The sequence below is a fragment of the Ruditapes philippinarum genome, unplaced genomic scaffold (assembly GCF_026571515.1).
Source record: "Ruditapes philippinarum isolate M1 unplaced genomic scaffold, ASM2657151v2 ctg3754_1_1_1_1, whole genome shotgun sequence".
Classification (NCBI taxonomy): Eukaryota; Metazoa; Mollusca; class Bivalvia; order Venerida; family Veneridae; genus Ruditapes; species Ruditapes philippinarum.
In genome coordinates this window covers 46,314-72,944 of record NW_026852601.1, presented here as the reverse complement: position 1 = coordinate 72,944, position 26,631 = coordinate 46,314, and the positions used below count along the sequence as shown (strand labels likewise).

The following is a 26,631-nucleotide window of genomic DNA, read 5'->3' as shown; positions in this document are numbered from 1 at the left end:
TTATTTAGTACTTTAAGAGTTATTGCCCTTGACTTAGAAAATGTTTGCAATTTTCAACTTGTGTCGCATGTAACTTAAAAAGGATTTGACATAGAGTCATTAAACCTTATGGGAAGGTTGCTCAGCATATTTAGTTTTGCACCTGGGGTTTTGCTTGTGGATTTATCCAGTATTTGTATAGTTATTTCCCTTGACTAAGTAAAAACTGTTAAAATTATGTTGTTTATTGTTCCTTGAGTGCTTGAGTGCGTGAGTTAGAATCGACCAACTTTACAGGAATAATGATCAACATCACTTAATTACAGGAATAATGATTCACATCACTGTGAAGCTATTAACCTGGGACTGTGCATGTGGATTTTTTTCTCTTTTGTTAGAGTTATTGCCCCTGACTTACAGTAGTATACATTTGCAATTTTCAACTTGGGGTTTGCTTGTGGATTTATTCAGTACATTGTATTTGTAAAGTTCCTGCCCTTTACTTAGTAAAAGATTTTTAGTTTTCAAAAAATATTTGACCTAGAGTCATAAGATTGACAGAACAGTGGCACGGTGGGGGCACCCGTGTCCTATGGACACATTTCTAGTTTATACATGTAGTATAAATTCCACTTCTATCTTACCTGATTGCTAAAATCACGTGTAAATGTGTTTTAGAATAATATTAGTGAGATATCAATAATATCCCACTGGTTTGAGTCTTAGTTAAATACAGAAATTCGGTTCCAGTTCTAAAGTAACGTTCTATAAACCATTTTTACAATACGACATTTCCATAGAAACGGAAGTAGCATTTGGCGTATGTGCATTACGCACTCTTAATGATGCATTCGATACCCATAAGAAGATACGTTTCTTTTTGAGTAAATATTGAATTTATCTAACTTAAAAGTAATTTTTTTATATTTTGATTTTGTGGTTTTGAAAATATATTGAAAGATTCTATGTTTTTAAAATGACACATTCTATATTTGCTTAAACAAATGCTCCCCTATAACAAAAATATTCACCTCTACAAATATTCCCCTAAAAATAAAAAACAATCCTCCACATCTTCTACGCAGTTGTTTGGCATATAATCAATTGACAGCACAATTTGAGACATGGTTTATCCTATGTTATATTTTACTGTTGCGTGAGTTAAGAAAATTTAAAATAAAATCAGAAAAAAGAAATACGTCTATACAAAAACCCCAAGCTGATAAGTTCCATAGCAGCTTTATAATGTTCTTTATGGAAATATATAGGTTAACATATGTTTTGAATTATTAAATATTTCACATTAAAATAAATACAGGGTAGATATTCTTATGCCCCCGAAGGGAGGCATAATATAATCGCACTGTCTGTCCGTCCGTCCGACTGTCCGTCTGTGCGTCCCCACTTAGTTCGTCTCCGGACTGTAACTTTGTCATACATTGAGGGATTTTGTAATAACTAGGCACAAATGTCTACCACATCAAGACGATGTGTCGCGTCCAAGAACCACAAAGGTCAAGGTCACACTATCATTTTGAAGTTTCACATTATCGCAATTAGAGCAAATAGGTACACTCATTCGTGTCCGGACTGTAACTTTGTCATACATTGAATGATTTTAAAATAACTGGGCATAAATGTCAACCACATAAAGACGATGTGTCGCGTCCAAGAATCACGTACCTAGTCACACTATCATTTTGAAGTTTCACAGTATCGCAGGTGCACATAATCGTGTCCGGGCAGTAACTTTGCCATGCATGGAAGTATTTTAAAAAACTTGGCATAAATGTCAACAACATCAAGGACGATGTGTCGCGTCCAATAATCACGTCCCTACCTCAAAGGTCAAGGTCACACTACCATTCTGAAGTTCACTTAATCACAATTAGAGTTTATAGTTACACACATTCGTGTCCGGGCTGTAATTTTGTCATGCATCGAATGATTTTAAAATAACTAGGCATTAATGTCTACCACATCAAGACGATGTGTCGCGACAAAGGCCCATGTCCCTACAAAGTCAAGGTCACACTTATAGTTTGAAGGTACTCATTCTCTCGAGAAGAGATTGAAGATATACATTCATGTCCGGACTTTAACTTTGTCATGCATGGAAGGATTTTAAAATAACTTGGCACAAATGTCTACCACATGAAGACAATGTGTCGCGGCTAAGGCTCATGTCTATCTGTCCCCACTTACACAACAATCAAGTCCAGACTTTTACTTTGTCATGCATTGAGGGATTTTGTAATAATTTGGCACAAATGTCTATTTTATAACAACATTTTGTCGCGTTCAGGAACCACGTCTCTTCTTCAAAGGTCAAGGTCACACTTATATTTTGAATGTTCATGCTATCACAATTAGAGATTACAGGTACAATAATACAAAGAACAATATTCAGCAATTAGTTACTTTCACTCTCTTTTCTTTTTATAATACCTGCATGCTTAAGAAACCTTTTCGTGGGCATTCGTCCCTTGAGTGACAGCTCTTATTCTATCTCCTTTTCTTCTTCAATATTTCAGTGGTGACATTAGGGGGCCATATCTTGATGATTCTGATATCAATTATACTAGTGGGTTCTGGGTATGACCTACTTCCGGTAGACTTTGAAAATCTACCGCTTGAGATCAACGATCAGCCGTGGAGACCAAGGGATCTTGCCTGGACATACAGAAATGAATTTGACACATATTATGACCGGACACCGATAACTGGATACCGTGTTAAATCATACATTCGGGCTAATTTTGACCTTTACTACGATGCTGACAACGGAAATATTTTCACTAAAGAACGATTACAGAAAATACAAAACGTGGAAGATTCACTCACCTCAGTAAGCGAATACCAGAACAAATACTGTCAGCTTAATTCAAGTCTTACCGGATGTCAGAAGCCAATTTCTGTAATACGGTATTTTGACGGAACATTTTCCAGCGTTAACGCGGTGTTTGATGATCCAAATTTCGACAATATAGTGGCGGTTTTATACGAAGCATATACAAACAATGCAACCAGAGCAAACTTCCTGTTTTTTCTCGGAAAATCTCATGAGATCACATCAACAAAAGCTTATTCTTCAATTACTAGATCGATTGTACCTATGGGCTATCCCCTTCAGGGTTACGCAGACGACGAAGATTATGAAAAATTGATGAGGTCATTTTCTGTCAAACATATGAAACCAACTCTCGTGTATGTTCGCGAGAACTATGACGAGTTTGATTTTAGTTACAGATCCGACATGATTTGGTTGGAAGACGTCTTTGACCAGGCAATGAAAGATGTATTCTGTGCATTTGGAAGCATATGCTTCATATTTTGTTTAATACTGATCCATACCCGATCTCTCTGGATCACAGGCTTTGCGATCTTTAGCATTTTGTCGTGTTTTGTAATAACGAATCTCATTTATAGAATTGTCCTCGACTTTCACTACATTGGATTTTTTCACGTGCTGACTTTGTTCATTGTACTGGGGATTGGAGCAGACGATATTTTCGTATTTTATGACGTTTGGAGAAATACAGCATATGAAGCATACCCAAGTCTTGCCCACAGATTGTCCGACTCTTATAGAAAGTCAGTATTCAGCATGTTATTTACGTCTATTACAACGTCAGTTGCGTTCTTTGCGAGTGCTATATCACCACTTCTAGCCACGAGATCGTTTGGTGTATTTTCTGGCCTCGTAATCATGGTCAACTACCTTTCCGTAATCTTGTACTTTCCAACAGTTGTGATAATGTATCACACAAAGTTTGAGAAGTTTAAATGGCCATGTTTTGTGTTTTGCAAGAGATTATATCGTGAAAATTGCACATGCTGCACAACGGAAAGTAACGATTCATATTCGAACAAAAGACGGAAAGATACCGTTTTGAATTCAAAATTTAGTGACAAAAATGGTACTGTTTTAAATAGTAAAACATCCAATGGCATTCAGTCAAGTGAAAGCCCTAGTATCGCTAATGGAAATGTACAAGTTAGCATTAAAGAAAATAGAAACTCGTTTACTACGCAGATCAGCATTAATAATACCGAAAGTTTTGAAAAGGCCGAGAATGGCTTTGTGAATAACGCTTTTGAAGTTGACGAGTCTAAAAATGTTCCTATCACGAATAAAGATGCAACTGACAAAACAGATGGTGATGAAAGAAAAACTGTTCCAAAAAAGCGGAAAGAAAAATCCATCATGGTACGTTTCTTCAGGGATAAATATTCAAAGTTTGTGACACACAAGATTATGAGATTTGGTATCCTCGCTGTCATGGCAACCGTTCTTATCTTTTTCACGGTGCAGGCCTCAAGATTGGAACCAGATGACGAAGGGGTAGGTGTTAATGTTTTTTTCAACGTGATAAATACAAGTGCAAATGTACTTAAGGTTATTTTTTTAATGTCTCGTCATACCTGTGCTTTGAGGTGTCCCATTACTTTACCTGTATTTAATCAGTGTTTATGGGAATGATATTACAAAATTTGCGAGCTTTTTTTTTGGGTACATATTCACAAGCTACATTTTAAATAACATTAATGTTCTCAAAATATCGTTATTTATCATGTGTGCAGCAAAATGATCAACATTTTGTAATAACATTCTTGCAGAAGGAACGTAATATTTACCTAAAGGCCCATTATATCCCCAAAAATGCTTCTATTCTTATTTTTTAAAAGCATTTTTAGCTCGACTATTCGAAGAATATGAGAGGTTTTGTAGTCGCCCCGGCGTCGGCGTCAGCGTCCGCGTCGGCGTCTGCGTTGGTTAAAGGTTTTTGTAAAGTCAAATATCTCAATTATTACTTGAGATATTCAATTCAAACTTACAATACTTATTTATAGTAACAAGGTACATTAGATTGACAAGTTGGATAACTCTGCCTACAATATTGACAGAATTATGCCCCTTTTTAACTTAGAAATTTTGGTTAAAGTTTCTTGTAAAGTCAAATATCTCAATTATTGCTTGAGATATTCAATTGAAACTTACAATACTTATTTATAGTAACAAGGTACATCACATAGACAAGTTGGATAACTCTGCCTACAATATTGACAGAATTATGCCCCTTTGGAACTGAGAAATTTTATTTAAAGTTTTTTTGTAAAGTCAAATATCTCAATTATTGCTTGAGATATTCAATTTAAATTTAAAACACTTTTTTATAGTAACAATGTACATCAGTTTGCAAAATTGCATAACTCTGCCTGCAATATTTGCAGAATTATTTGCCCCTTTGAAACTTAGAAATTTTGGTTAAAGGTTAAAGGTCTTCAAAGATATTTACTTGAAACTTTACACATGCACTTACGGTCATAATTGGAGGGTCATAATTGTATGTCACTGACCAAGTTCCATAACTCTATCTTGCATCAGGGCTGATTCATCTCCCCTTTCCTACTTAGTCTGTTGGTTAATGTTTACATTCAAGTTTTACATACCTCAATAAGTATTAAAGATATTTATTTAAAACTTCACATATGCATTTAGAATTTAATTGTAAGTCACTGACCAAGTTCCATAACTCTATCTTGCATTAAGGCTGATTCGTATCCCCTTTTCTACTTAGTTTATTGGTTAATGTTTACATGCAACTTTTACATATCTCAATAACTATTAAAGATATTTATTTAAAACTTCACATATGCATTTAGGGTCATAATTGTAGGTCAGTGACAAAGATCCATAATTCTATCTTGCATTTAGGCTGATTTTTCTCCCCTTTTTGGTAAAGTTTTGGTTGTAAGCTGTTATCTCAATAACAACTGAAGGGTTTGTGCCTTTTTTGGGACAATTTTATGCATTAATAATAATAAAGCAGTGATTTACTTGATAAAACATCTTAATAACAAGCATTTGTACCTTTTCTGTCAAATTTATGTATTCATAGGTAATTAGTATTATTATACTCAAAAAACACCTTTGTGACATTACCTTATGAATAGTCAAGCCAATACTGTATAATTAGACTCTCTCTAAGGCCTATAACATGAATTTTAAAAAAAAATAGCCGTTTTGTGAACTTAAAAAATTTAACATTATCAAGTTTCTTTTACTATCAAGCACTTAGAATAGTCGAGCGTGCTGTCCTACCGACAGCTCTTGTTTTATTTTTGGTGTCTTTTTATAGTTTCCAAAAATATTCTTATCGGACAAATACCTGAACCTTCTTTTCTTTGTGTTGCTTTTATGGCAATAAGTACTTTTATGGTGATTTAGTACTTTGTATGGAAGTTAAAATACTATTTTGTGTACATTTTGCTACTTTTTTGAGACAAAATGTGTCACATTCAGGGCTTCTTTTGCCAAGTGATAAGCAGTTTTAACATGCTGTAAAACTGTGATTCAAATGTTATTAAAATCATTTTTGCATTTCTAAAGAGTGAAACATGTATTTTGATGTCGAATGTACCTTTAAACGACAAATAAATAAGATAAACTATACTACGGTATTAAAGTACATCTGCCAATTAAACTTGGCGTGTAGGTTGATTGTTGATATGAATTGGGGTTGTTGTTTATTTTCTAAAATAAATTATTATTTTGATTAGCGGATTCTTCTGCTCTATTGTTATCGTTTGCAAACACAACTTTTCTTACTTTATAACCACCTAATTTGACCTTAGTACTGTAACACTTTATGTCAAGTAAACAAGTCAGCATTCCAGGTCAAGTTTTTTAAATCGCATATTATATGTTATTTGAACATTTGCCCATTTGATTAAACATATTTTTTCTCCTTGATTAGGTTCATATATATTATTGCTATTTTCTATATCCTCTTTTTGAATCCTGGCATTGAAATAATGTAACGTGATCTTTTTGAAGTTGACATCATTATTATTAAGATAAACTCTGTACCTAATAAAATCCCATATATTTGAGATAATTCATATTGAAATTAACATCATTAATATTTTTAAAACAGAATTTTATGGCACGAATATCTGATCACATGTATAGTTGCTATACATTCATATGTTAGCAATATATGTAATCAATTTTTTTAGAAAATTTCGAAGCATGAGTAAAGCTGGTTTAAGAAAAAGGTGGATATTTTAAATTCCATCTACCTACTTAAACAGATGAAACAAATAAATAAATAACAAGAAATGTCAAGACATTTCAGACTTTAAAGGCCCAGTAAGCATCAGAAATGCAATCATTGTTATTTTTTCAAAAGCTTTTATAATTTGTTGTCCTTTAAATGTTTCTAATGTTACTAATTGACCGTAAAGCTGAACCATCTGTTGCTTCTTTTGCATTTTCAAATAGTATTGTTATAGTAATTACGCTTCCCGAAGGGTGAGCATATTCGCCGCTTTGTCCGTCCGTCTGTCTGTTCATCCGTTTTTATTATCCGAGACATAACTTTGAAACAACAAGAGGTGTCAACATGCAACATTTTAGGGAGATAGAGCTCGTTGAAGAAAAGTGTAGTGCAAAAGAACCATAACTATGTCTAGCCTAATTTTGGATTTATTGCCCTTTGTTCATTTTTACACTTTGAACTTTGCCCTGGGCATAACTCTAAAACCATTAGAGATATCAAAATGAAACTTTGTTGGTTGATTGACCTCATTAAATAAAAGTACAGTGCAAAAGAACCTTAACTCTGCCTTGCCTAATTTTGAAGTTATAACCCTTTGTTAATTTCTACGTTTTGAGGATTGTCCAGGACATAGTTCTTAAAGTATGATAGATATGAATTTGACACTTTTTAACTAGATAGATCTAATTGGATAGATGTGCATTGCAAAATAACCATAACTTTGCCTTGCTTTATTTTGTAGTTATTGCCCTTTGTACATTTTCAACTTTGTGCAGGACATTACTCTGACACTACAAGAGGTATTCTTTTATGTGTCCAAACCCTATTGGGGGAGCATCACTCGGTTCAACCGGCTCTTGTTTAGTTTTTTGTATGAAAGTCAAAAAACTACTTTGATTTCCTTGTGCAATCTTTATCAAAAATTATTTCACATCCAACTCAATTTTCTTCAGGTGATAAACATTTTTCATGTTCTAAATCTGTTATTACAACATCATGAAACACAGATATTTTCCTTTTCGACGGAAGGTTTTATGTTGCACTCTAGAAGATATGTTTTAGTAATTTGAAGATATATCTTGCAGTTGAAAGTTCTCAAGGACAGCCATGTATACAGCCAAGCAGAAAAGCATGCATCAAGCTCTTTTGTACTCAGTAACGCCGACAGAACTTTGATTTTATACATTGTTTGGGGCATGCACCCGAACGACATGAGTGACTGCCATTTTTCAACGCCAAAGTGCCGGGGGAAAAAGGATTGGGACTCTACATTCGATCCAAGTACACCGGAGGCACAAACAGCCGTACAGGTATATTATGTACATTTACATCCATTCAAAAATAATTCAGAAATGAAAGATTTGTAATTTTACCCACAACCTATGTTATTATGATTCTTCTCACCATTTTCTTGTCTAATATTTTTTATGTATGTAAAAGTTAAAAAAAATGTTTGAAACTCAATATTAATTCGTTCCTCTTTCTTTCTTTCTTTCTTTCTTTCTTTCTTTCTTTCTTTCTTTCTTTCTTTCTTTCTTTCTTTTTCTTTCTTTTTTCTTTCTTACTTTCTTTCTTTCTTTTTTTCTTTCTTTCTTTACTTTATTCTTCCGTTATTTTCTTCGTACGTTCCGTCTCATGTTCGTTCGTTCCTCCCTTTCTTATGTATTTATAGTTACCAATACGTGCTCAAATGTATAAAGCAGACGACATTGTTTATTGAGAAAAACGAATTACATTATTACAGATCAACAGTCCTCGATCATATAGTGTGACCATTAAGTTTACATGTATCGCGTTTCTGCATTTCTGATTTAAATGAATTAATGAAAGCGTAACTATCATGCCACGCCTAAAATAAATAACTATAAATATATATATAAAGGTAGCTCAAATTGCATATCCCTTTAATGTTATAGTTTGAATAGAATGACGCTACTTATATTATATGTATCAGTAAAAGTAGGTTTATTAAGATCTACATTATGTGTATGTAATATGTTTACTTGTTAAGACAGAACTTCAAAGTATATACCTTAATTTTGAAAAGGGTTTACAACCAAGCAGAGACACTTGCCTGATATTAGGTGGTGACATATGCGCGTAATGCGGTTATGAAATACATAAATGTCTTACAATAAATGAAAAATCCGACACCCTCCCCCTGGGAGTTATATAGACCGAGTTGTGTAATAGACCCTTGGTTGAACATAACTGGTATATGACTACAACCAACCCTCCTCGGCCTCGGATTATAGATACATTAATTGCACGAACTCACTGTAACAGACACGTTGAGATCATAAAGTATACATACAAAAATAAATATATTTTAGATCAAAGTAAAGACAGACTTAGTATATTAATTAACACAATTTTCTTGTTACAGAATATGTGCAACACTATGTTCAACTGGACCCCTGACCAAGCCAGGCAGTATCGTGTTCGGTCAGACACTATTACAGGAGACTATCAGATCAACTGTTACATTCAGAACCTGGATACATTCTTAAAGGTGCTGTTTTTCTCTTTTTATGTTTTTGTTTATAATTATATGAATATTACAGAGAAAGTGAAATCTGTGTTACCATGGTTACGCCAAACCACATGCATAGAACTCTGTCCAGTCTTTTCAGTTATTTTTTTTATTTTGTAAGATTTTTTTTTTAGAAATCACCAGTCCCTACAATACCAACTTATTCATTTTATACCAAAAGAGGACTTTTAACCTCCCCAAGAGTCCCCACTTAAAAAAAATGAAATAACATAAAAATACAAATGAAAATAAAATAAATGAAAAAAATCAATATTTCTATGAAATAGAAATAAAAAGATATGTGCTTGATGTGCTGTTGCTGATGGGGTTGAAATTGCACTTTAAAGCGGACGGAATCTCCGGACACAGTCTTACCCTATATGTGGTCATCTGTATGCTCACTAACCTGATTAAACTCTACACAGAATGTATCAGTCCTTGAATATTAATCTTAAATACTGTTAATCCTTGCCAATCTATTTAAATGAACATTGACCGCCTGAAGTTATTTTGTGTTAATTTTTTTATGTAAGAAGAATTATAGGGTCATGTTTGTGATTTTATTTACGTTTTAACAGTTTTCTTTAAATCATAGGCTAGCCATATTTGCACCAGTCAAGAGAAATCCTGGCCACGATTTCCGTGGCAGTGGAGGGATATAGCGTTAAAGGCCGTTTCGTCCTCTGTTTTCCGTTTTCCAACACTGCTTGGTCAATGATGTGGTTTTATTTAGGTCCTAAAATAATGGGTGTAAGTCCAACATGGATTTTCTCACCTGACTGTCCCCGGAGCGCGGGTCTTAAAGTTTTCAAGTGATCGAAGTTAAAGTCTGTTTGGAACCGAGGTAACTTTTGCCGGGTGTTATTGTTATCCTGGTGTAATGTCTGCTCATAGACTCATAGTCGATTTAATGTTATATTCTACTTTAAACTGTTATCTTCATAGTATGACATAGCCTACATTCAGAACTTAACCTTGAACTTTAAATAACTTTGACCTTTGATGTCAAGAAAAATGCAATCTGAATTAAAATCAGCTTTAAATAACGTTCCGCTTTTAGATCTAACCGAAGTCTTTTCTGGTGGCCTTTCACACAGCCAATTATCAGCGATGCGTTTTCAATTTGAAGCCTGGTCCCTGGGAGTTGGTAATTTTCACGATTTCGAGAACAATCATGTCATTACCATATAGCCGTCAAGTAAACTGGCACAACAATCATGTCCATTAAAAAATGACTCTATTATTTCAAAATAATTTTGTTAAAAATCAATTTGTTAACAAAAATCTACAATTTGGATAACGGATACTTCCTGTAAAAACCGGATTCATTACATGGCTAAAAAAGCTTTTTTCGGGAAATGCGTATACAGTTGACGAAACAAAATACGGTGATCATCAGATCTACGTGAAAGACTGAACCTTCGTCAGATTGAGAAAATGTTTATTGTTACAACATTACTGTTTACACACATTCTCAATACCATTTACAAATATTAAATCACGGAAAGTGAAAAAAATGATGTTCAGAGATCATAAAAATAATGTTTGAATATGGAAAAAGAATATCTCCCGGACATAAATTTGAATTCTTGCAAACAAGATACGAACCATGTTCTCTCAGTTCCATATCAAATTGAGCAGGTCATTCATATAAAAACAGGCACAGAAATGTACGTTACTTTGAGTGTCCCTTAAATTAGCAGCTCATAATCATGTTACTGTTGAACTAGTCAGTAATTTTGTTTTCACAATTCCATTCTCAAAAGATGTAGGATGGAAATAAATACATTTTTTGTTAAATTATACCAATTTATTCAGGTTTTTGGAATGTTAAAACAATAACAAATTTTACAGATGAGTGATACACATATTACTATCTCAATGCATACTTCGAAGTTCTTAACAGATTTATCAATGAAAAGCAGTTCGACATTAGAATGCTATTGATTATTCATGATACATATAAACTCCTTGTTGTAAAGTTATTCATGCATGTATCAGTTGTTTTTTCACCCCAAATGCCTTAAAAGTAATGTAATAATTTTGTAACGTACATTTCAGTTTAATACAAAAAAATATCAACTTCTGAATTCATTCAGAAAATCTGACAGGAATAGGAAAACTTAAATATTTCTGTTTGGTATTTATTCCTTTCTACACATTTGAACAATTAACTACAAAAATCATCAACGCTTGGTCAGAATTAGATATTGTATATGCATACAGAAATAAGATGTATTTTAATTGATGATTCTCTTCATATAAGGTAAAAAGTACATGTAAACAAATTTAACCATTTATAACAACATACGTGTGTGATAAAATGCTTTAAAATATCAATTTTAGCATTTTTGAAGACTTTCTTAAAGACTTTATTAAATACTATTGTAAACTCTCATTGGTAACGTACATTTTCATTGGTAACGTACATTTCAGTTTTCTGGCACGGGAGTTGTACATAAAAATATAAAAATAAAAATATTTCCTTTTTTTAAATTTAAAAAAAACAAAACATTTTTACTTTATAAAATCATTAAAAAAAATTGTGATCATCCTTGTATGCTACGTTATTCATTGTTATGAGGATAATTTTACAGCAATGTCCAAAAATGTTTAGAGCCCCATTATGGTGTAATTGATAAAATTTGTTGCATTTTCATGAAAAAAAAAAACAAAACAAAAAAAAAACATGTTTTACTATCGCAAACTTCAATTTTATGTGCAACTTTGCAAGTAACATACATTTGAAGATGATTCGTCGAAAGTCCTGTTAATATCTTTCATTAGAAATCCGCATGTTTTAAGACATTATGATTACCAAAATCACATTTGTGAAATGCATGTAAAAATAAATGCTTTAAAAGTGTGACACATTAACTTGATTATTTTGTTGTTTTACAATATATTCCAGTGTTCTGTACAAAATAAGGTAAATTTTGGAAAATAATCATTTACTTTATACGAAACATTGCTTATATGAAACATTGTTTGCTTTTATTTTATAAAACATTGTTTCTTTCATTTCTCGCTTTGTTAGTCAAATATTTCGGATTCTGCAAAACGTAATTCTACAATAACGCTCTTTCCAATGTTAACTTTCGGTATCTTTCAGCTCTTGTTCTCTACCTGTAGCCTTTTTGAATCTCAGCCCTTCATTTCGGTCTCTGAAATGTACGTTACTACAATTGAAGTGTACGTTACTTGTTGTTGATGTTAATGTAACTGAGAAATCATTGTTTTGTAGACCTTTATAGTTCATACACAATGCACATTTGAGTGTGCAGATGCTAGAGAAAAGATTAAAAATGTTCAATATCATCACAACTGTTCAACTTAAACAACCACATATTGTACTAGTCCTAACTTTTGTAGATAGAAAAAAATACCTGAATAAAATTCATATGCAACTGGTGCAAATACAGTTATATTTAATTTGTTTTCGTTTCTAATCATCCTACTCTTACTTGTAATTACATGTAAAACATATTCATGATGTAACTTTTAAGAATTCAGGAGATACTCTTCATTGAAATTACTAATACTAGTTTTGAAATGTACGTTACCAACAGTAACGTACATTTCATGGTACTTTTAAGCAGAAATATACTTTCCACTACTACCTTTTGTTTACATTGCGAAAAAACATGCTATCACATCTCAAAATCCGTAAGAATGTTTTCAGTAGATATATGTTTATATACATAAAATGTTTTCTAATATATATTGTGATATCGTATATCAAACATGAATTTGCCTTAAATTATATCCACAGTGACACAATGCAATATTTATTTAGGCTTTGATGTTACAAAACTCTTCTCCCCATATAAATTTTCTTACCTAAGGTATCATATTTTAAGTGTAGTGAATATTCTTTAAATTGCGGTAACGTTCGTTTCGGTAACGTACATTTCTGACCACTTTTCAATGCAGATCTGGACACAGTCTTGAGCAATTATAACAATTTCTCAACACATAACTTCTTATTGAGGGAAGCTTTAACTGCTTGACACAAGTCTGCCTCTTTACATTTTCATCAGTTCTTGTAGCATCAGTAACGTACGTTTCGCTGCAAAAATTACGTTTTAATTTTCTCAGAAAATCATCCATCAATTACGGCATCTTTATATACTACTTTTATAATACTTTATTTTGGCCAATATGGCCAATTATCTGCCAGAAAACTTCAAACTTTGAAAGATCTTATTTTTTAAAAAATATTTTCTTCACTGTTTAAAAACGCACACTCCAAAAGGCATGTATCAGTGGAAAGGAAGAAACAACAATTTTGTTTACATTTTTATAACAGTTTTCAGTATGTTCCACTGTTAAATTCACGCTAAGACATCGTGAGATACAAAAAACACCAAACAATTGTTTTATAAAAGACCAATTGAAACATTAAAAGATTTAAAGTTCATTTTTCTTATAGAGACAGTCACGTACGTTTCATTTTTTACTATTGTGCGATAAATATTTTTTCAAATCATGACAGTTGACCACTTTTTTGTTCTGATTTAATTAAAACGGAACATATTTAATGGATCAGATGATTTAGATAAAACATATAGCACATAATAAGACGAATATGCTGCGTGGAAAGCGTTTTTATCTATTCTGTAAATGATATTGAGAATGCGTGTTTACTGGCAGATTTAGAACTTGAGCACTTTGTATTTTAGAATAGATCTTGTCAATTTTATTCAGATATATTTTTAACATTGTACTTTTTAATATTGATGGTTCGTCTGATGATATAGCAAACTGTGTACTATTAGGTAGAAAGCTTTTATCCCTTTCCTACATGCCCTACATAATATTATGGCGGTTAATATTATACAGGATCATATTTCTTATTAAATAATTCATGGCTGCTGTTTGTAGGTTAATGTGCTTCCCTTCTTTTATTTAAGGTTTGCTGTATAGTTTATGAGTATAGGGATGTTACGAGATTATACGTACCCTTTTTGCACCAGTACTTAGTGCTACTTTAAACATTTGGTGTTCTTAATTTTTGTATTAATCAAATTAGTTCTGCTAAACCTATGCAAATTAAAACTTTGCGTAATACCAAAGTCAAACATGGTAAGTATTTTTTCTCCCCCCCCCCCACTTTCGCCCTCCAATAGCGCAACAAATATTGGCATGAAAGGATAATTCGAGAAGACGCGATTTCTAAAATAAGAATTAAGAAGAATTAAATTCTAATGGGGTGACAGAACATGATTTGAGCCGCGTCATGACAAAACCAACATAATGGGCTTGCAACCAGCATGGATCCAGACCAGACTGTCTGATTAGGATCCATGCTGTTTGCTATCAGTTTCTCTACTTGTTAAGGGTTTGTAAGCGAACAGCATGGATCCTGACCAGACTGCGCGGATGCGCAAGCTGGTCTGGATCCATGCTGGTCGCAAACCCATTATGTTGGATTTGTCGTGACTCGGTTCATTTATATTTGAAGATCCATTTGAATTAATTCAATGTAAGCGTTGATTGATTTCAGGAGGAGACAGCGAGTACTGGGACAGACTGGGACCTCACATACGACTATACGAAGACACTGGCCTTCATGAATGCGAGAACTACTTATTACGACACTTCCGGTTTTACATCGGACTACGATCATCACCTCGAGGTAAATCATTTATACATCCACCCACTTCCTCTTCAATGACTTGCACCTTTTAAGAAAGAGGTAATATATACACAATGTACATTCACAATTAATATGTTCATAAATAGCAAATTAATTCCAAACATTAAAAATTATGTTCTAACAGTGTCAGAAGACTTTTCCCTATGGGGTAAAGATGTAAAACGTGGTATAAATTCCATATGACGTTTTATTCCGTCTTCATCAATCCCATTTTTTTCGTTTTGGACTAAAAAACATTCTTTATGATATTCTTTATGATTGTCATGAATCAAATTCGGTAAATGACATGATAATAATGTCGGATAAATGACAATAGAATAGAATAAATTTGTATTTTTCAGTTTTAAAGCCGATTATTCCCTTCAGCCATGCTTCCAATAACCTTCAAACATTTCAAACCGTTTACAAAAGTGCAAGGTCATATCCGAAACATGAACACATATTTATCCGGGGATGCAAAAATATTGTAAATTGCCTCAATTTAAATATTGAACTTTACTCAACCTGTGACAGGGGGCGTTGACGAGACGATACCTACGTTTATCAACAGACGCCTTCAACATTTTCAATTTGCTGTTTTGGGCCCATTTTAACACTAATTGAGTCGTGTCACGACAAAACCAATACAATGGGTTTGCGACCAGCATGGATCCAGACCAGCCTGCGCATCCGCGCAGTCTGATCAGGATCCATGCTGTTCGCTTACAAACCGTATAACAAGTAGAGAAACTGATAGCGAACAGCATTGATCCTGATCAGACTGGTCTGGATCCATGCTGGTCGCAAACCCATTATGTTGATTTTGTCGTGATGCGGCTCAATTTCATTTGACAAAAACCAAAGTTGTATCAAATAGGTTCTTATTCAATATGTTTTCAAATGGTTTTAATTATTTCAAAGCTTCCGACTTAATATTAAGTTATCATAATTTCAATCAAATGATATTTCCAAATTCATTCATAATATCCCTACTTCTATTACAAAGCTCTTTTTAACTGTTAAAAGCTGACTTGAAGCGTTACGCTCCGATAATAACGGGATATGATACCCGACCTACCATGTGACCCATAAGTAAAACAGTTCCCATAAGTAAGACAGTATAAACTTAAAAACTACGTTTTACATTGTTCAGCATTTTAAGGGCAAAAGAACTTTTAACATACTTTAAATGTAGGACAAGTTTACTTTACAGAATATCGGACAAAAATATAGTTATCCATATTTTATATAGACATTAAAATATCGGACAAAATATGTTTGTCCAAGTTTTAATGTACATATTAAAAATGTCGGACAATTAAACATTTTTAATGGAGAAGAAAAACAAACAAACACGTTTTGGACCTGTAAATATGTTTGTTATGCACAGCAATTGCAGCCCTTGGCGCCTCCCCCTATTCTAAGAGAATTTTGTTATTTTTATAAATATATGAACGGCATCAATCTTGCTGTATAGTAATGTGATTTAATTCAGGAACAATTAGATATCAAAACAACAACTTTGATATCATTTAAAATCAGTGCATAAATGTAACTTGTATCAAACTTAGATACCAGTGATATCAGTGCATAAATGGAGAAATGGTTGTTTTTTGCATTACATTTTGTTAGCTTGTTTACTAATAGATTTGTTAAGTGTAAGAGACGATATGCAATATGTAAATCCCATGCAGTTAAAAGTGCACATAAACCCAAGTTTAATATCAAGGACATCGCAACGGGCTGTTTGTTGAAAATCGTTGATGCAATCTAGATAAACAGCATATCTATTGCAGAATTTTTCGAAATCCTAGACATAACAATCCAAATGTTCTTTTTTTTTGTATTTTAATAATGATAATAATTAAGCTAAAATTAACAGATAGTTAGCAAAAATCACTGTACATAATATTATAATTACTAGTATATATGATTTTCTTCACAATTAAATCTGTAGATTTTTAAACCTTTTAATGAAATACCGACATCTTGTGACAAAACAGTTTTATTTCGGTACAGCTTGTTCTTTTTCTTAGTGTGTAGTAAATGACAGGTGGTGTCTATGTTGAAAATACCCTTATACCCACTTAGATTGTTTCCATGATAATGCACGGTAGTGTAAAAAGGTTGTGGGAACTCGTGTCGTTATGTAAATGGTTTGAACTGCTTGAAAGTTATTGTGAAGCATAATGGGAGGCAATGATACGCTTTTAAAACTGAAAAAAATACAAATTTATTCTGTTCTATTTTCACACATCCTCGGTAACCCAGGCTATTTATATTTACCATATACCAGTATCGGTAAATATTAAATGTTGTATTGGCTGATTTGGAAAAAAGTTCCTTTTGAACTTTGAAAATTCTTGGTTCAAGCTAGTATTGTCTGCAACATCAATCTTCCAAACAACTGAAGATATTCATTTAATATAATATACATTGTCTGCGGGATCATAATTACAGGTCACTATCCATGGCCAATAACTCTGCCATGGACTTTGACTGAATTATGAGTCTTTTTGAACGTAGAAACTATTTTGTTTAAATTTTGTTTGCAACATCAAGCTAAAGAGTAAATATCGTATTCACTGGAACTGATTCATCTTCTTTTTTCTCAAAATTACAATTCAAGGATACTTTCCAAGACCCATCACTGTGGCATGGATTTTGAATGAAGAGAGCTTAACAAAATTCTATTTTTGTTTTTAATATCTACATTACCCAGACTCTGTTTTACTATCAAGCACTGAGATTAGTCGAACGCACCGTCCTACTGTCCACTCTTGTTTAATTTCTTTTCTTTTTTCTTACAGGTTCCAATTTCGTATTGGTTATCAAACAAATACAGTTATAATTACACTGAAGATTTCTACCTTTTTGATGAACTGATTGGTGAATCGACGGGAGATTTCTCAACCGCTCTAAAAACAGACTCATGTATGTATTGACAAAATTTTCTTATAATGACCATGTTTATATAATGAACATCTTAATTTAGTAAACCTCAGATGCTTTAATTTTATTGGAGCTTTGTGTTCTTTATTATCAGAATTTGGACTCGAGCAGTCCTGTAAATTTGTGCAAGTATATACTGTATATCCATTATATGATAATCTCATCGTTTACTCTATAGTTAACTAATAATCACATAATATTATATTACATGCAAGTAGATCGAAACGTATTTTGAATGTTCATTAATATTTTGCTGATGTCATTTTCATAAATTAATATATTATGATAATCAAGCTGAATGGTTATACGAACTGTTAAGACATATAATTGAGCCGCGCCGTGACTAAACCAACGTAATGCGTTTGCGACCAGCATGGATCCCAACCAGCCTGCGCACCCGCGCAGTCTGATCAGGATCCATGCTGTTCTCTATCACTTTCTCTACTTGTAATAGAGTTGGTATGCGAACAGCATGAATCCTGATCAGACTGCGCGGATTCGCAGGCTGGTCTGGATCCATGCTGGTCGCAAACGCACTATGATGGTTTTGTCGTGACTCGGCTCATATATATCTATCAAGCCTGTTTTGAAGCTACATCAATTGTTTTTATACTTTTTATCATCGAATGTATATATGTGAACAAGAGGGGCTTTTTTTAATCTAAATAGTAAATATATTAATATAACAAGCAGGAAAAAACACGCTGTGATACCAACGCTCATCAGTTTGATGACTAAAATATCTAATGCCCACTCCTTCATGTGTTAAAAATTGTTTTTGAAGTTTTTTGTTGTTGATTTTTGTATAGACGCGCTAGCGCCACATGTATGTGATCAATGGTAGCTATTAATGCAAAATTAATCAAAATATAAAAATAGCAATCTCATTTTGCAAAGGGTCAACAGTTCAATCTGATTTTGTAAGATAACCTTGAATTATGAAAGTTTAAATAAAAAGTTTATGTGCCCACACGGGCGTTTCTTCTTTTCTTCTTTTTAATTGTAAACAAACATGAGCATATCTTTTTATGCGGGTGGGATAGTTTAATTCTTGCTGTAAAAGTGATGTGTTCTTGCGTATATCTTGTTACATAACCAAATGAGCCGCGTCACGACAAAACCAACGTAATACGTTTGCGACCAGCATGGATCCAGACCAGCCTACGAATCCGCGCAGTCTGATCAGGATCCATGCTGTTCGCTTACAGACACTATAACAAGTAAAGAAACTGATAGCGAACAGCATGGATCCTGATCAGACTGCGCGGATGCGCAGGCTGGTCTGGATCCAAGCTGGTCGCAAACCCATTATGTTGGTTTTGTCATGACGCGGCTCAAATGTATATACATCATTCAATGCTTTCATAATTTGTCATCATGTGTACGTTTCAAAACATGCTTGATTGTTTTCATATAAGAAAAGTAAATGAGATAGTTTCTGCGTAATCATCAATTTCTTTCATATAAAAATCCTTTGATAATTAAGCCATGCAAGAGACATGGCTTAAATCAAGTTAAATGAACCAAATAATCGCCTGAAATCAATAATTGATTACCGTATTAACTTCACCAAATGACAATTATTCCGACGCTGATGATGTTCTTACTTGAATAATGGCCCTGATAGCTGTTTTAAACATAATTTAATGTAATATTCAGGCCGAGACGATTTTATTTTGCAGACACATTGCGACATGTCGCCCAAGCCAGTGTATATCCCCGTAGCTAACGAGTTTCTAATATTATAACTGTTTTATCGCAATTTCTTATTTTTCATAACAGAAATCAGCAAAAGAAATTTAGAAAATACTATGTCTAGTGTTTTCACTGTCTTGTGCCATTTCGCTTTCGTTTTAAATGTGAACCCTACAAAAAAAAACAAAAAAAACAAAAACAATATCAGCTGATAAATCTATGTTGTTTTTGTTGTTGTTTTTTTGCTACCGGGAATGTGTGATACCCCTGTAAAACTACACTGAATTATATACAAGGTGCCCCCCCCCCCCCCCTTAAAAAAAATAAAAAAAATAAACTGTTATATATAAGTTAAGTTCTTTACTATATGAATCAACGAAACAAACTGTATTGTTAAATGTCTATAAAGTTTTCAAATCCTCATTGAAATAGTACCGAATATAATGGGTTTAAGTAAGAACAAAGAAAAAGTTCCAAACCATGCGATAATAAAGTTTCACATCCGAGTACATTGAATTCAATGCTTCATACCATATATAATATCTACATAATAAATAACATACACTTCTTTGAATATGCTTTGTTATGTTATATGATTATGCTGCTTTAACGTTCTTATATGGAACAATCTATGCTACCAATATAGAGACTGGTTGGCACTCGTCTGACAAATTCCTTATCACTGACTGCTAAACTTTAGGATTTTGTTTTTTAAAAAAGTCAATAAATCAATATATTTAGCTTTTAAATACAGTATTACTCTGGTAATAAGGTCTCCTGCAGTACTTTCAGACGGTGTTCCTAGCATTAAGTGCGATACTCTCAATTTCGAGAAGGTTGCCCCCTTTAAACTTCATTAAACTTCAGAAAATATCGTATTCTGTGTTGTTATTTAGTTTAGACCGGTGCAAATTGAATATTTTACAAAGCCTTTTAAAGCAACAATAAAAAAACATTTTATTTATATTTAGTGTGTACTGGTGAATTATATATAATTGAGATGTCTTCGTTATTTTAGCGCGAAAGTATGGAAACGATCTAAGATACATTGCAATACAAATTAACACGACGATAAAACTGCCACTTGGTTATGCAGAGGGACTACCAATAATGAACCGATGGGAAGATTTCGTTAATAACGAGGTGAGTTATTTGAAATATATCGTTAATAACAAGATGGTCTAATGGAAAGATTTCGTTATTAATTAGGTTAGCTAAAAGCTTTCGCTAATAAGAATATTTGATAGTTATTGTAAATAACGGAGTGGTCTACTGGAAAGATTTCGTTATTTATTAGGTTAGCTAAAAGAAAGTTTTCGTTAATAATGAGGTAGGCTCTTTGAAAGAGATTGTTAATACAAGTTGAGCTCATGGAAATATTTCGTTAATAACTAAGCTGAACGAAAGTTATCGTTAATAAGGAGGTATATCGTTAAGAACACGGTGAGCTAATGGAAATATTTCGTTCATAACTAGGTAAGCTGATAAATATAATAACGAGGTGTGATACAGGAAAGATTTTGTAACTAACACGGTTAGCTGATAAAGGGACTTTGTCAAAAACGATGTGAAATATTGTTAAGATTTGGAAAATAACAAGGTGAGCTGTATGATACATTTCGAGTTCTTGTATGATGGAGGGAGGATTACAGAGTAAGTTACATTTATGTCTTAATGTGGTTTTTACTTTATTAACCTTGCAGATGACCAAAATGCCAAACGGCATGAAGAATGGTTTCCAGACAACCAGGATGATTTGGCACTGGCTCATAGTATCAGAGGTAACAGTGCATGCGCATTTGTATTAAATTTATAACAAAGTTTATTTAATGGACATGTTATCATTATTATGGCTGTTGATTATAACATTTTTGTTCTTGTTTTGGTTGCTTTTAAACTTGGCTTTTCAAATAAAAGTGAAAACTATTGTACTAACCCCGACGTCGGCGTACACTTTGGTTAAATTTATTAGTTCAAGTTGGTATTTCCAAAACAGCAGAATGGAATGAGTTGAAACATACCATATTTGTTCTCTGTGATAAATCTCACATGATGGACACAGGTCCCATAAATCTGGGTTATATTTTTACAGAGTTATCGCCCATTTCTAACTGTCAAGTACTGAGAATAGTCAAGCGCTGTCTTATGGACAGCTCTTGTTTGTAATATTTTATATAACTTGTAGCTTATGTTGATTTGATAAATGCAGGAATTTATTACCTTCTTGTTGTTCATTTCCTTTACATATAATCTTTAAACCAACTTAAACAGTTCTAATGCCAATAAAGATAATTAGTAATTTGTATTTAAGAAATCTGGGCCTCATCAAATTAATGACATTCAGGTCCGAATAGGATATTCCTTTTGTAAAAGACAATTATCTATTTACGCTGCTAAATCCTCTGGAAAGTAACGGGAAACTATCATTAATTATAAAATCTTATCTGGCTCATTATTGCAAATTGAAATATTTCAGATGCTTGCAAAGAACGCCGTTTATGGTATCATTATTGGTGTATCGCTAGCGTTACCTATACTTATCATAGCAACAAGGAACATAATCACTGGCTGCCTAGCAACGTTTACCATGTGTTGCAGTACAGTTTGTGTAATCGGAGTTATTCCCCTTGGAGGATGGAAACTAGGTGTAAGTTTCTTTGGTTACGATAATCATATTGTAGATATTTAATGATGCTATCATAATAGGTTTTGAATAATAAAGATAAATGAGCCGCGTCACGACAAAACCAACATAGTGCATTTGCGACCAGCATGGATCCAGACCAGCCTGCGCATCAGCGCAGTCTGGTCAGGATCCATGCTGTTCGCTTACCAACACTATTACAAGTATAGAAACTGATAGCGAACATCATGGATCCTGATCAGACTGCGCAGATGCGCAGGCTGGTCTTGATCCATGCTGGTCGCAAATGCACTATGTTGGTTTTGTCGTGACGCGGCTCAAATATAAAATTTCAAATTATCAACTCTGCTTATATTAATGTTTTTCTGCTACTTATTGTTCAATAAAACGGCTTGTGCACGTAATCGTTTCAAAACCATAATTTGATAATCACTAGACTTATAACATAAGAGCGACTTTCGGCTTATTTCACAATTTCGCTATTTATTATGTATACATAAAAATCATATTGCCAAAGTTGGATATACTGTACCGTTGAATACGTTGATATTTTAACAGACATTATTCGCGGTGTTGTGATTTTGGTCCTTGGCAATAATAAACACAAAAGAAAAATGGGCATAATTTCCATTTTTTCAGGTATTGGAGTCTCTAAATATGTGCATGGTGGTAGGCCTCACAGTTGATTACGTCGTCCATCTTGCCGAAGGATATACACTGTCTCTTCATAAAGACCGATTTTCACGTGTACGTGATATGCTCGACGAAATGGCAGTTTCTGTATTCTTTGGCGCAATCACGACGCTGGGTGCGTCTTGCTTTATGTTTATTGCACAGTTATCGTTCTTTTTGCAGTTTGGAATTTTTATGTTTTCAACGATAGGCTTTTCTTTGTTCTTTTCAATGGGTATGTTCGTGACATTAATGGGTATGTTTGGCCCTCAAGGTGACACTGGAAATCTTGTCGTTCTTTTTCAAAAGTTAAACAAGTGGTGCAAAAGCAAAAGAGGTGGAGAGTTACCTCCCTCAGAAAGTCGTGCGCAATTAGCACCCGGAAATATGCCGTCACAGGGTAGTCAAGCCACTTTGGCATCTGTTTACATTCCTGCAAACAGCGCGTGAACAAAATTTATTCTGAACTAACGAAACATGTGAAAGAAACGAATCTTATGGAAATCAGCGCTGCAATTAGAAAAGTGCTGTGTACTATTCTGACGCTAGAATATGTAGATGGAAGCGAGGCTCACGTGCATGCAGGGTGATAACTGTTGTTACATAGTGATAGTTGTTATAAATACGAAGTGTAATATTTTTTTTATCGTTTTTTATTTGTACAATGTGCTGCCTTTTAGAATTCATGTTCAGCATGTAACAGACTTTCATGTCATTTTATCGCGCTTTGAGTAAGATATATTTTACTCTACTGTTTAATTGAATGTTAAACTATTTGTTTTAGGAAAGTTGATACAAATAGCTTTGCCTTTTTCTACATCCTAGGCCATGTATAATACTAAAAACTAAATAGTATATCCTTATAGTAAGCATTTACTTGATAAATGATGCATTAAATCGTTCATTTACCCATTCATGTTATCATCGTTCTAAAGAATTAATGACTACGAAAAATTCTTCTAGATTTGCGACTTTCAGTAATACATAGACAAAACAATTTGTGTAGAAGTGTTCAAGTGTTAACATTTTTAAAGTTTTTTTGACCAAATGTACGTTCAGTTTTTAAAAAAAAAATCTAATATGGAAAGTCTTCGCGGTTTTTACACATTATTACAACAAATGCCATGGTTGTCTTATGCTCTATGATTCTATTCACACCAAGAATCTCATTTTTCTATATAAACCAGATATATTTAAATGTTTTAAAAGAAAGTTACGTAGTTGTTTTAACATTATTCTGTGTTTGGGTTTTAACATTTTTATTCGTTTCCATTTATCTGGTTTTATTATTCTTTTGTATTTATTCTAGACATTGTTGTCATTTTAGACATGTGAGTTATGACCACATTTGCTAAACTGTTTCTACTGCTTAATGCTTAATTGCTTCGTATACTTTGTCTTTTTTGTCTTTGTCAATATTAGTTATTCAAATACAAGCGTCCCTGTGCATTACTATTTAGCTATTTGTCTACTGCTATAGCTATTTAATTAAGCAGAAGTCATTTTTTGCAGACGACTTGTTCATCAGAATATTTTAGAATGTAATGCCTCTGTTTTATTAACTATGTTTTAGAACATTGTAAACGTATTATCTCAAAAGGGATTACCTTAGAAGACATTTTTGCAAACGACTTGGTCATCAGAATATTTTAGAATGTATTGCCTCTCTTTTATCAACCATATATATTTAATTACGTTTTAGAACATTGTTAACCTATTATTCTCAATAGGGAAATGCATTTTACTACGAAAATCAGCAAACGATATATCCAGTTATTGAAATGTCGTCTGCAAAATAACATTTTTTTTTCCTTTTAGAGAATATATATATGCCTACAAATCTTACTTGATGCTTCATAAACAATGCAAATTTATATTTATAATATTGTTTTATATGTACATATTTGAATGTGTTATTGTTACTACTTGTTGAATTTTATGACATTTTATCAAAAATCAAATAAATCCGGAATTGAATATAGCATTGCTGTATATGTTCTGTTTTTGTTTTGGTTACATGTAGTTTCACGTGCGTTGAAGAGTTAAGTAGATAGATGACGACCTTTTCATGTCCTGTCGTGCATTTTTTTGTGACATAAATGACCAACAGAAAAGAAACAACAATTTTGAGCAGTTTGTACTCGTCTGATTATTTTGCGACTTTTATATAAGAAATAAAATACACATGATGGTATTTTGTCTGAAATTAAAGCTTTCATAGTATCAGGGGAGAGAACTAAAGTAGCTTTTTGTGCATTCAGACCAAGAGTTACATTAATTACATGTATAATATTAATATTTAATTGGTAATTAACTTATCTAAACTTTCCTTCCGATAATGATTTATGTGAACATCAAAAGAGTGTTTCAAATTAGAAAGAATATCTCTTTTAGCATCACCCAAGTTACTTCCCTTGTTGAAATTTTATTTAGTTGTGAGCAAGTAGAAAAAACATGTATCTAGATTTGCTTTCCGGCGGAATTTTTGTTCATTTTGGTAAGCAGCATTTCTTAGAAACTTTTTGTTTGTTTGAATGCACACATAACATATAGTACATGTACTTATAAGTTGCTTTACCGGAAACCATATCGAGTAGTGCTAGTCCATTTTCTCGATGTCAACATGAACAAGACAGAAGCTCGTGTTGATAGAAGCTCGTGTTGACAGAAGCTCGTATAAATAAACTCTGACGAAGAGGATCGCATCAGACTCATATTAGGGTCTCACTTCCAAAATCACTACCAAAATCCACATTGTTGTAAATCATGTACCAAGATACATAGGAAAGCAACCGCATTATACTACTTTTTGAAATTGCGTGTATGTAAATACCAATAAAATGTTATAAAATGAAAAGAAAACATCATAAAACAAACTTGCCCACTTCTCTTCAGAGTAATTTGTTTTCTTAAACGCTTTAATATTTTTGTTCTGTTTATAGTTTCCAAAAAGTTAATCATTAGCCTATAACCTGAATCACACTCTACTTCTGTTATTACAGATATAGTGTTAGTGCATGGAAGACAAAATACTACTTTTACATTTTGCTACTTTTATGACAAATAATTTCACATTCGACGCTACTTACTTCAGGTAATATGCAACAAACATGCTCTTAAACCATTATTTAAACAATAAAAATCTAAAATTTGCTCCTTCTGAACAAGGATGGAATTATTCATTTCTGAGACATAAGTTACTAACACAAATTAAAAACAATATTTAAAGTGACATTATGCCCATCTAAAGGTATATAGTGAGTGAACAGGAGAGAGTCAAATTAAATTTTCATTTTGACATAATTCCTTTTGATTTAATAATTTACTTCACATAAACAATAAATAAGCCTCGGATTCAAACGAAGTTTCTGTAAATATCATTTAGAATTTACCTGTAACGTTCCATTTATAAAAAGAGTGGGGCAGTCTTTTAATATTTAAGGAAGATTTTAAA

General features: G+C 33.0%; 1 protein-coding gene across 3 annotated transcripts in view; it reads left to right on the top strand.

The window, feature by feature from the left end:
* LOC132718766 (uncharacterized) overlaps nucleotides 1-25,158 on the top strand; it is a 33,287-nt gene extending 8,129 nt beyond the window's left edge. For all 3 annotated transcript variants that reach the window (XM_060702502.1, XM_060702508.1, XM_060702493.1), the window contains 9 exons: nucleotides 2,514-4,324; nucleotides 8,129-8,353; nucleotides 9,430-9,555; nucleotides 15,083-15,214; nucleotides 18,025-18,148; nucleotides 20,880-21,004; nucleotides 21,565-21,642; nucleotides 22,338-22,508; nucleotides 23,145-25,158. In XM_060702502.1, the coding sequence (XP_060558485.1) occupies nucleotides 2,514-4,324; nucleotides 8,129-8,353; nucleotides 9,430-9,555; nucleotides 15,083-15,214; nucleotides 18,025-18,148; nucleotides 20,880-21,004; nucleotides 21,565-21,642; nucleotides 22,338-22,508; nucleotides 23,145-23,627 (3,275 nt within the window). In that variant the 3' untranslated portion in view covers nucleotides 23,628-25,158. The remainder of the gene's footprint in view (nucleotides 1-2,513; nucleotides 4,325-8,128; nucleotides 8,354-9,429; nucleotides 9,556-15,082; nucleotides 15,215-18,024; nucleotides 18,149-20,879; nucleotides 21,005-21,564; nucleotides 21,643-22,337; nucleotides 22,509-23,144) is intronic.
* Nucleotides 25,159-26,631: the final 1,473 nt, after the last annotated feature.